We start from the raw sequence: 12,713 nt of genomic DNA on the forward strand, positions 1-12,713 counted from the left end.
CTATTTCTCCCACTCTCCTATTTCAGAATGGGTACAGTGCAGGGTCTTTAAAAGGTGTTCTTTAAAAGTGTTGCTGTTGTTTTACGGGGGAACCGGGGCCGTTTATAGTTTCTTTAGCATTTGTCTGGGGCAATACGAGTGCGGCTCACATGTTTAAGTGGCCCACTTATCATTCTTGAAAGCGGATACTGCTAAATTTGTGGGGGGAACTGAGGTCTTTTTTATTGTTACAACTAGTAGCTGGTTTGAGGCAATACGAGCAAGCCTTGTGTGTTTAAGTGGCCCTCTTATAATCTTAGCCTGCTGCCATCTTGGGGCTGCGAGGGACCACCCTGTTAGCAGGCTAGTCTTTTTTTCCCTCTCCCCTATTTTAGAGTGGCCACAGGGCAGACAGGTGCATAGTGCGCACAGCTGGCGTGCCAAATGCAAGCCTGTGTGCCCCCGAACGGGGCCAGGAACCCTGTCTTTCCTGGACAAACAGTTAAGAGTACTCCGGCCAACGTGCTCAGCAGCGTGTCGAGCCTCTCTTGATCCCTCCAAGACTGTGCCGGCATGCTCTTTTTGCACGTTTTCTCAAGTAGGACAAATCATTCAATCATGCCTCATTACAGAGACTGCTACTCCGGATAACTGGCCAGAGAGCCATACATTTTCCCACCACCCCCAAGCCTATGGCTTAATCATGGGTTTTGCTTTTTAAGTGTCAACTTAATAGAAAGCAGCTATTTTTGAAAACTGCTTTTTGCACTGTTTTTAATGAGGATGGTAAGAGATATCTAAAATAAAGACTGTTTCTCTCATCAATTCTTTTTTAACCCTGCACTCACTCTTTTGCACTGCACTCTTCTCATGGTTATTTGGGAAACCATATGTGATCATTTTCCTTATATATTAAGAGATCTTCTTGATTCTTTTCTCTGGTTCTCCTCTTCGACCCACTAGAGATTTATTCCACGGAGATAACCTCTATGATCAAGCGGTACATTGGTTGGTTGGAAGGATACCCAGATGAGGATACTGATCATCAAGGTAATTGATGGGAAGCCAATCTCTCATTAAGGGTCTTTCTAATTTTCACTGTCTTTTCAATTGCTAAAAGGGATTATACAGTACTCCTATTTTTCACTCGTGTGTCCGGTCCCACTCTTTTAGACCCCCGGTTCTGTTTGTATATTTGATTAAGTATTTGGGGAAGTGAACCAAGGTTGGTCGATAAATATCCCTTTGACCCTTTATTTCTCAGTGGTGTTTTTTGTTAACGTTCAGCTCTTACCAAGCTATCAACAAATATTTTTCGACTTTGTGCCAGATTATGCCCCAGAAGCTCGTTTCTTACCAAAACCTGGCTTCATGAGGCCTCAATGTCTGACGTGATAGTGACCTTACCTCAAGGTTACTCTATGTTGAGGAGGCATAGACCCAATAAATTAGGGGTAGGGGTGGGGAGAGAATCGCCATTCTGTTTAATAACAATATACAAATGTAAAAATCAGGATTTACCCATACCAGTTTGTGAAGCCCTTTCCTTCTTACTGGAACTCACTCCCAAACTTACTATACCTGGAACCCTCATTTACCATCAACCGGAATATGCTGTAACCTGTGTTCGCTTTTTCCAGATGCTTCGGCACCACTCATTATTAAGGCTGCTAAATGTATTCTTGTTCGAGATCTTAATATTTGCTTGGAGGATAATTCTTGCTGTCTTGGTCAGACTCTGATTGAAGATCTCAGAGCCCTGAACCTGGATTTCATTAATTCTACACCTACACACAAAGCAGGGTGTCTTCTGGACCCAATTTTTTCGAACTTAGAAACCCTTACCAATGCTCCTACTGTTGTCAGATCACTATGCAGTACCTTTTTTATTTGGGATCTGCCCGGCTCCAGGAACAGAGAAGGGCAGACCACAGGTTATGACCAGAGCCCGGTCAAAGCTCGATAGCCCAGCTTTTAACCATAGGTTGAGGAATACAATGCCCAATCTAACTCAAGTTGCTGAGCTTGACAGTCCAGAATTGATGCTTGGCTGAAGGACTCACTAGATGTTGTCTTGCCTCTCAAACTCATTTGTCCAACCAGGACACATCCTCCTGCAACTTGGTTTAGTGAGGCTCATTCTGCCGAAAAAACTTAATGTAAGGGTTTAGAGAGAGAACTTGGACACGTGCATATGAGGAGGATCCCAATTTTAAGTATAAACAGGCACTGAAAAACCACCATAACCTTTGGAGAGTTGCCGGAGCCTCCTTTTATTCTAATCAAATCAATTCAGCTCAAAACTGTCCAAGGCCACTTTTCAGGGGAGTACAAGAACGTTATGACCCTAATAAGATGGCTCCTTCTCCTACCCTTTCCCAGTGGCAGTGTAAAGAATTGGTTTACTTCTTTATTTAAAAAGGTGCAGGACATTGAACTTATTGATGGGCCTAATGTCTCCAAGTCTTGCTCCAACATGACTCTCTCTGCTGCTATGAGCCCCAACATCTCTGAAACTATTTACATCCTGGCATCAAATAACTCAGCTACTCAGGAGCTTAATGCTTGGGACTTGATGGACTTACAGTCATTCAGATCCTTGGCATTATAGATAGGATCTGACTCCCCTTTGGATCCTCTTCCCTCAGCCAAGCTAGACATCCAGGACACTGGAATTCTCAGACTGTGGCTGGGACTTCTCAGCTCCTGACTACAGGAGGTGCACATCCGCGGGGCAGTATCGAAGCATGTTTTCAGCACGGTCTGACAAAACCAAATTTGGATCTACCATCATTAACAAACGCTTGGAAAAGTAGGTCAACATTCAATTTGCTACTTTCATACAGACTCATAACCTACTCCACCCCTTGGTCAGGGTTTAGAGCTGGTCACAGTACAGAATCTGCCCTCATAGGAGTCACATAACACCTCAGCCTGCTCCTAGACGAGGGTGAGACGGTAGCACTGACTTTATTCGAACTCAGTGCTGCTTTCTATACTGTGTCACATGCACCATTGCTGAGAAGACTGGCCAGCCCGGGTCACAAGATACAGCCTTATCATGGATGACACCCTATTTAAGTGATAGATCCTTCCAGATAGCCTCTGCAAATGTGGCTTCCACCTGTGTCGCCCTTACCTCTGGGATTCCCCAGTGCTCAGCATAGAGTCCAGCTTTATTTAATATCTATGTTCGCCCTTCGGCGGATCTGGTTGAAAGTTTTGGCCTGACCTTATTTTCCTATGCGGACACACAAATTATTTTTTCACTGTTGTGCGTTCTGGATCATAATTCTGGGGCCCTGAATTTCTCTCTGAATCATGTTGCCATATGGATGAATAAGAACTCTGAAACTGAATGGCGAAAAAACGGAGGTCTTGGCGTTCTGAAAAAAACACATCCATATGGGGTCCTGAACATTGGCTCTTCAGAATATTACTGTAGACCAAATTATAAATCAAAGTAATTACCCTTACACAACTACAACATACCCCTGCACCAAGTCCCTTCTCTTCATATAATTCTAGTCCTTGCTGTGCCATCCAGTGAGAAACCGCAACCTCCTACTCCTATCTCTCATTTCAGTATACATACAAAAAAAAAATCGAGCGCACTGCCACCAATGAAAAATTACCTAGCATTTGACACCTTGAAGAACTCAGTTCTGTCTCTTTGATGTTCACTGGCCCCAATATTACCAAGTACCCTCTACTCATGCCAAAGTCCAGAATCCTATTTTTAAGCTTTTTGAGAGGGCCAGGTTTCTCACCCCTCCCTATGTGTAACGATTCCTAATTCAGTCTTCAGTGGAAAATTGAATACTTCTCAGCACCCGAGAGGAGTGGACAAGTGTTCATTCTATCTGGTGCCGGGCAAGCATACTCCCTGCTTCCCTTCTAATTGCTTGGTCACCTTTCACGTGCCCTACCTCACAGACCAGAGTCACAAACAGATAATCTCTCAGTCTAAGCAGTTTAAGGGCTGGGTTTTATCCTGATGCCAGTAGAACCACGCAGAATGGACGAAGCACCATGTTCCCTCTCAGACGATATGTAGTGTCATCAATATCTTTGTAGAAATCATACCACAGAGGCACATACCATTCTGGAGGCTTGCCTAGCAATTCTATAAACAGTCCATCCATTGGAGACGTTCTCGAGCTGTTGTTTAATTGCAGTCTTGACTTCACAAGACAGCGCCTTCTGACTGGCCACAAATATCACAGTGGCTAGAGACACCTAGAGAAAAACACAAATATTCGAATTAAACTCAACTCATCTTCATTCTTTAAAAACATGCAAGAAACATCTGCCCATGGGAACTAATGTAAGTAGTGAAATTACCTGGAAAGAGGCAGAATGCAAACAAGAGACCCAACCAGAATGTCTGCCTATTATTGCAGTATTACGCTCCTAGCTTTATTTTGAGCTTTTGTAAGACACAGATTGCTACCTCATTTATGAAAGAGTGTTTTGCCATCATAGCAGTATCACACTCCTAGCTCTATTCTGAACATTTGTAATGTACAGATTGCTATTTTATATATGAAAGAGTGTTTGCATATCATTGCAGTATTATACCTATAACGGTATTTTGAACATTTGTAATGCACAGTTTATTATTTCATATATTTTGGTTCCTCACTAGTGCCACTTTTACCTGTATTTTGAACACTTGTAAATGCACAGATTGCTACCTCATATTTTTTGATTTGACAATCAATGTCAATTTCGACTTTTGAGTTTTTGACTCACGCAAATTTTTGTATCTGGATCCTATCTCTATATTCTACCAGTATTAGACCTGCACTTGTATTCTGCACTACTCTGCTCATTTACTCATTACTCTGCTCTGACCATTCTCGTAATTTGGCTCCACCTAACTGGTTGCTACCTCTCATATACTGTACAGGGTGTAAGCTGACTGCTACCTCTCTTATACTGTACATTGTGTAAGCTGCACCTACGCATTGTTTCCCTGGATTGCATCGACTGCCACCTCGTATACTTTTGGCTACTCACTGGTGTCACACCTGTGCCCTGTAACCAACGACTGACAGTCTTATTGTCATCTCTTCTCCCACACCCAACGTTATAGCTATCCTAACATGGATCTCATCGGTAAGCACACATATAGAATCAACTACCCTGCCACTCTCACCAAAAAAGCCGCCAAACGCTTTAAACATAACTTCTTGAGGTCGCACCCGGAAACACCCTTTGCCGACACCTACTTCTCACCGGGCAATGGAGCCCTGAACATTGACATCATCTTCCACACCTCACGCACAGCCCAATGGAGAAAAGCGTTTCTAACCCTACTCACCGTCTCCACCACCAGGAAAACAGCTCATGGCATAACGCTCTCTATCACACCCTCCCAACTCTTCCATGGCAGAACCACCATTACTATCTACAATAACGGGATTGTCCTAATGCAATCCACGGACAAGAACCTGGAACTATTAGATAACTTGTTCCCCAAGTTCAAATAGCACCTCTCCAAGCTGCGGACCTCCACCCAGAATTCCACCAGCTCTATCACCCCTGACGACGCAGCCCCCACCTACAACACCTCTTCCCCCAGCTCCCCAGAAAATGGCCCACCTGCTGTTAACGCCCCACACTCCCCAAACACAGTCACAAATCTCTCCACCTCACATACTAGCCGCCCCTCTAACATGACCCCCTTTATCCCCACTCATACCCCCCCCATCCCTCTCCCCCCTGACACAACAACTCCCACCCACAACACGCCACCATCTGAACACACCACCACTCGGAGTTTATCCACCCCCCCCGCCCATCCCCCCCACGGCAGACGCCTCTCCCTCCCCACCTCCCTCCCCACTCCCACCCACGACACCCTCACCCTCCCAACAAAACATACAGAACATACCGCCTTACCTACCTTAGCATCCCCCTCTCTCCCACCTCCTATTCTCAGCCCTCACTACCCTCCTGTCTCCCCCACTGTCCTCAGCCTTCACTCGCTCTTCTACTCACCGGCACCGTCTCCCACTGACCTCACTACCTATGCCTCCCACCCACCGCCTACTTCACCTACCTCACCCACACCCCTCGCCCACAAACACGCCCACACTTTCAATGCCATCCCACTCATTGGCGCCGCAGAACCTTCCAACAACGCTAGTATATCCCCCCCCTTGATTCCCTGCATGCTTCCCAGCCCACTAATCAACCATTCACCAATGACTCTCACCGCCAACCCCATCCCCAATGCACCTTCTGACCTGACTTTATCCACCCTCCAACAAGTCAAAGAGGATATTCTACAAATCAAAAAAGATGTCCACGCAATCAAAGACCTTCTCTCCTCACAGCCCTATCTACCTCCCACCGACCCTCTACCCTACAAACGACGCACCCTCCCTACATACCCTCGCCTCCAACGACATCCGCGCTGGCCGACTATCCCCGTTCGCAATAATTATCACCGCCCCCGTCGTGTCCTCAACACACTGTCGGACCGCGACTTACGCTCTCTCCTACGCTCTTATGGCCCAGGTCCGGAAAAACACATACCCAACACACACATCCCCATACCCATAATTCTTACAAACCCTGTGAGGCTCCCAACACTCAACAACAGAGGCTCCGTCCCTAACAACCTCAGAAAAGTTCCCCTCACACTAGAAAGCTCGACCACCCTTCTCTCTCCCAAACTCAAATGCATCTTACTCAATTGCAGATCGGCCCAGAGACATTCCTCCGACATCGCTGATCTCGTCTCAGCTAGGGATCTGGACCTTGCCATTCTAACGGAAACGTGGCTTTCTGAAGCCTCTACCCCGATTATGGACATACCTGTCCCCCCCCAACTATCACATCATTAGGTTGGACAGGTCGCCTGACAAGACGGGCGGGGGAATTGCATGCATTTTTAGGAGCAACCTCTCCGTTACTCAAGTCACCTCCCCCTCCCTTTCCTCCTGTGAACTCCTCTGCCTCGACATCACCAGCGAGGGCAAACAAGTTTGTGCCTTACATCTCATCTATCACCCGCCTGGTGACAATCTCATATTCACCCAACAACTCATGGACATGATCTCGTCCAATGCCGGTCGGCAGACCACCCAAGTCTACCTGGGTGACTTCAATCTCCACTGGAACGATCCGAAGGACACAATGGTGAATAGTCTCAAAAGTTTCCTTAATGCGCTTGACCTCACCCAAATATGCGATAGACCAACAGACGACAAAGGCTCGATACTCGATCTCATCATTGCCAAAGAGAACACTACACAACTGGAGGCGATCCAACCCTGCGACTGGTCAGATCACCACATTATCACCTTCTTTATCAATGAAAAAGTTAAACCTATCCCGGCTCAACCAATCAAATGCAAAACATGGAAAAGGGACATGAAGAGTCTTAACCCCTCTACCCTACCTCCCCACATCGGCAATCTCCTCCTTCCCCCTTCAGGTGCCTTGGATGTTCAATCACTGACCGACCACTACCTTGACTCTATGAATACAATAGTCAATGAAGTCGCCCCATTGCAACTGAAGAGAGTCTCCACCAAAATTTCTAACCCCTGGTATGACGATAGACTCAATGACGACAGGCGTACTATGCGAATGGCAGAGCGCACCTGGAGATCGGACCCTTCAGCACTGCACCTCAAAAGGCTCAAGAACAAGAGAAATGCCTACTTCAGGAAAATAAAGCGCACTAAGTCGGTCTTCTTTAGCAGTCAGTTGGACCAAGCAAAAAACAGGCCTAGAAAGCTGTTCAAACTAATCAAGACCCAAACAAAGACTCAACCCTCACAACCAAACAGCACAACAAGCGACACCCCACACTGTGAAGCCTTCTCTGCCTTCTTTAAGCTAAAGACTGACAACATAAGAAATGACCTCATCATGGATGTGAGCCGACTCCCCAACCACACCAGAATGTCTAACACTCAGCCTAAAAACAAGGCATCCTGGCTGTACTTCGATACCTACTCGGAAGAAGCAATACACAAACTGCTCTGCACCTTGAAGCCCTCTAATCACCTCACAGACCCTCTACCTGCTAATGCTGTAAAAGACTTCATCCCCTTGCTCCTCCCTCTCTGGACCAAAATCATCAACAGCTCCCTACAACAAGGCCTCATTCCAGACTCCCTCAAGGTAGGGCAAGTCACACCTATACTCAAGAAACCTACAGCAGATCCGTCTGACCTAAACAATTACCGGCCCATCACCAATATCCCCACCCTGGCCAAACTGCTGGAGAAATGTGTCCAACTCCAACTAACAAAACACATTGACCATTTTGACCTCCTCAACCCTCATCAATCAGGCTTCCGAGCGAAACATAGCACGGAAACAGCTATGACACACATAATTGATGACGCCCTCCAAATTCTTGATCGCAATGAGTCCTGCCTCCTCATCCTTCTCGACCTCTCGTCAGCATTTGACACGGTCAAACATGAGAACTTACTGGAGCTGCTAAGCACTAGAATGGGTCTATCGGGAACTGTTCTCAAGTGGTTCTCGTCCTTCCTCCACAACCGGTCTCAGAAGTTCAAGATCGACAATGTGCTATCTACACCTGTGCCTGCAGACCTAGGTGTTCCACAAGGATCCTCCCTCTCCCCCACACTGTTCAACCTCGTCATGGAACCGCTCGCCACCTTGCTCCAAGCTTCCAATGTCCAATTCCATATGTACGCTGACGACACACAACTTTACCTAAAGCTACAATCCCCGGAAGATATCAAACATCTGAATTCCACGCTTATTAACACTCAATCTTGGTTGGCCGATAATCACCTCAAACTAAATGCTCTGAAAACTGAGTTCCTACTCATCTCACCCCCGGCGAAAATCTTCACCACCCAAACCTGGCTCAATAACCTAACAGCATTCAATGTCCAACCGACCATCGTGGACTCGGCGAAATCCCTAGGCATTACACTCGACGCCAAGCTCAACATGCAGCAGCACGTTAGCAAAGCCACAAAAGGAGCTAATTTCCAAATCAACACACTGAGGAAAATTAAACCCTTCCTCCCGGCCGAAGACTTCCAAACTGCCGTACAAGCTTTAGTCATCCCTAGAATAGACTACGGAATTGTGGCCCTCAGCGGACTCCCGCTATCCACAACAGCACCCTTAAGAGCCTCCCTGAACGCTGCCGCGAGACTCATTACTGGCTCAAGAAAACATTCGCATATAACCCCAGACTTAAAGTCTCTGAAATGGCTGCCTTTTGAAGCCAGAATACAACAAAAAATTGCAGTTATGACACACGTGGCCGTGCACCACAATGCACCCAACTACCTCGCTCAAAAGTTATCTATATCAGGAGGTTCTAGAGCCAATAGAAGTACAAAAAATCTACTCCTGAAACCTTCTAGATTTCGGAAAGAGAAAACATACAAGCGCTCCTTCTCAGGAATGGCTCCCAGGATCTGGAATGCGCTCCCTCCTGAAACTAGGCTTATCTCCTCCACTGCACTCTTCAAGAAAGAGGTGAAAACCATCCTTCTGGCCAAGATCTCCTGAACCTAATAGGTGCTGGATCAGAGACTCTGCACTGCTTTGTATCACTGTTCACCTGTCCTTTGGCACTATACTTCTACCTGATGGGGACACTCCCACCCTACTCTCTTACTACAGACCAATATATGATACACTTTGTTTTACTGATTCGCTCTCCTGATACTACTTGTTTACCTGATTGTATATTGATATGTCCTATGTATGTTATTATTATTACTGTTTACCTGATTGTATATTGCTATGTTCTATGTATGTTATTATTATCCTACCATGTTAGCTACTATTATACTGCTCCCATTCTCTGTTATTTCCTATTGCCCCTACCCTGTCTTTGTAAAGCGCTCTGATATCTGTAAGGATCTTGTTCGCGCTATATAAAACTTTGAATAAATAAATAAATAAAATAAACCTATGTTATTTGGTTATTACCAATATTATACAGGTCCAATCGCTGGTGCTACCTTAAAAAGAATTTGTATGTTGGAAATAGGAACATGTAAAAGGAAAATGCTACTTACCAGTATGCATCTGTTCTTGGCATATAGAGCTGCAGAGCTACACACTGTTGCATAGATCGCCATCTAGTATTGGGCCCGGATGTTTACACTTGTTTTTGTCCTGAAAAGTCTTTGGAAGTCACAAGATAGGGGACTCCTCCTTTGGATCACGGTGCACATGGGCATCGGCTCCATCCTTAGATTGTTTTTCACCAGCAGGGAAATGATGGAGCTTTGTAAGAAACGGGAAGGATGCCTATGTAAGCTGTATCTAATTAATATAATACTGGAACAGACAAAGGTAGCCGGGGAGGTGGATGGGCGTGAGCAACTCTGCAGCACTATATGCCAAGAACAGATGCATACTGGTAAGTAGCATTTTCCGTTCGAGGCATGTGAGCTGCAGATTACACACTGTTGCATAGACTATATAGCAGTACCCCCTGTTAGCGGCGACCACACGTATCTGTTGAAGTAGATTGAAATAGTGTTTTGAGTACAGCCTGGCCCACAGTAGCTTGTTGTTTAGTTTGCACATCTACACAATAGTGTTTTGTGAATGAGTGCAGTGTAGACCATATAGCTTTTCTGCAGATATCATGTAGGGAATGTTCCCTAAAAAAGCCATTGAAGCCCCTATCCTTCTTGTAGAGTGGGCTTTAGGAGGAACAGATAACGAAAGTTTAGCTTTGAGGAAGCAAATTTGTATGCATTTGACAATTAACCGATCTATACCAGATTTTGATATAGGTTTGTGGTTGTGTGGTGGTGAGAAAGGCACGAGAAGTTGTTTGGTCTTACGAAAAGGTTGTGATCCTTCAATGTAGTAAAGCAATGCTCTTTTGGCGTCTAAGGTATGAAGAGCTCTTTCTGCAACTGGTTGTGGCTGGGAGAAAAATACGGGCAGTTCCACAGATTGATTGAGGTGAGAGGGAGAAATAACTTTAGGATTCGTTCGGCGAACATCCTTATTATGATGCATCTGCAGAAAAGGTTCCTGAATGGTTAGTGCTTGTAGTTCACTAACTCTTCGTAGAGAAGTAATAGCTACAAGGAAAGCAACGTTTCTTGTTAAGAATTGTTGCTCACATGTATGTAAAGGATCAAAGCGAGGTCCCATTAGCCGTGTGAGAACAATGTTTAAATTACACACAGGGTAAGGTGGTGCTCTGGGAGGAATTAATTTTTGAGGCCTTCCATAAGGCTTTTATGGATATTATTTTGAAAAGTGATAGATGTTGTCTAGTTTGTAAATATGCTGCCATGGCAGCAAGATGCAGTTTAATAGACGTGTAGGCTAAGTTACATCTTTGGAGGTGCAGTAGGTAGCCTATGATGTGTTGGATAGACACATCTAGGGGATTGATGTTGTTATGACAATATATAACAAGACGTTTCCACTTGGCTGCACAGCATGCCCTAGAGGTGGGACGTCAAGCTTCTTTAATGACGTTCATACAGTCAGGGGAAGGTTAAGGTAACCGAATTCTAGGACCTCACGAGCCAGATCGCAAGGTTGAGCTGAGCTGGGTCCGGGTGTCTGATCTCTCCATGGCTCTGGGTTAAGAGGCGTGGAAAGAGGTGTAGCTTTTGGTGCGGTACTACGGAAAGTTCCAGCAATGTGGTGTACCATGGTTGTCTGGCCCAAGTTGGAGCAACTAGGATGAGAGTTCGAGAATGTTGCTGTAGTTTGCGCACCACTAGTGGAATGAGCGGGAGAGGCGGAAAAGCGTATGCAAATCTGCCTGACCAGTTCATCCATATCGCATTGTCTTTGGACAATGGGTGTGGATATCTGGTGGCGAAGCTTGGGCATTTTCGTGGGTGGCGAAGAGGTTAATCTGTGGTTGCCCCAACATCTGAAAGAACGGTTGAAGAACTTGCAGATGAAGTTCTCACTTGTGGATTTGTTGTGTGACGGCTCAACAGATGGGCTATGGTGTTTTGTACCCCTGGGACATGTTGGGCTAAGAAAAAAATGTTCTGAGGTATAGCCCACCTCCATATGTTCTGTGCTAGCTGAGAGAGCTGCAGAGAGTGTGTCCCGCCTTGTTTTTGTATGTAGTACATGGCTGTCATGTTTTCCGTGCAGACTAGGACAGTCTTGCCTGATATTTGCTTTTGGAATGCTTTTAAGGCTAGGACTATGGCTAGTAACTCCAGGTGGTTGATGTGGAGTAACTTTTGTTGCAGTGTCCACCTGCCCTGCATGGTGTGTGCAGTAGGTGAACTCCTAAACCGGAGTGCGATACGTCCGCTGTTATGACTATCTGAGGAACAGGCTCTAGGAGCGGTCGCCCTTTGGAAAGGTTTTTGGTGTTCCAAAACTGCAGAGAGCGGCGAGTACGACCGTCCACCAACACTAGATCCGTTAACTGACCGTGAGGCTGGTTCCATTGGCGTGCTAAGCACTCTTGAAGGGGACGCATCTGGAGTCTTGCATGAGGCACTATGAATATGCAAGAGGCCATCATGCTAATGAGTTGCATGAACACTCGAGCTGGAAGAGAGTGTTCTGGTAGAAATTTTGTTAGAAGGGCTTGCATGTTTGCTATCCTGTCAGGAGAGGGATCAGCTAGCGCTTTTGAGGTGTTTATTGTGGCAAGGAGGTATTATTGTATGTTGGACGGTTGCAGATGGGACTTGGTGTGGTTTACTGTGAACCCCAGGTCGTGGAGTAATTAGATAGTGGCGGGAGTGTGTTGTACACAC

At 45.8% G+C, this 12,713-nt stretch overlaps 1 protein-coding gene across 2 annotated transcripts in view; it reads right to left on the reverse strand.

Moving 5' to 3' along the window:
• INTS7 (integrator complex subunit 7) overlaps positions 1-12,713 on the reverse strand; it is a 303,638-nt gene that overhangs the window by 115,468 nt on the left and 175,457 nt on the right. For both annotated transcript variants that reach the window (XM_078649744.1, XM_078649742.1), the window contains exon 12: positions 4,081-4,218. In XM_078649744.1, coding sequence (XP_078505870.1) covers positions 4,081-4,218 — 138 coding nt within the window. The remainder of the gene's footprint in view (positions 1-4,080; positions 4,219-12,713) is intronic.

This window comes from Lissotriton helveticus, chromosome 6 (assembly GCF_964261635.1).
Source record: "Lissotriton helveticus chromosome 6, aLisHel1.1, whole genome shotgun sequence".
Classification (NCBI taxonomy): Eukaryota; Metazoa; Chordata; class Amphibia; order Caudata; family Salamandridae; genus Lissotriton; species Lissotriton helveticus.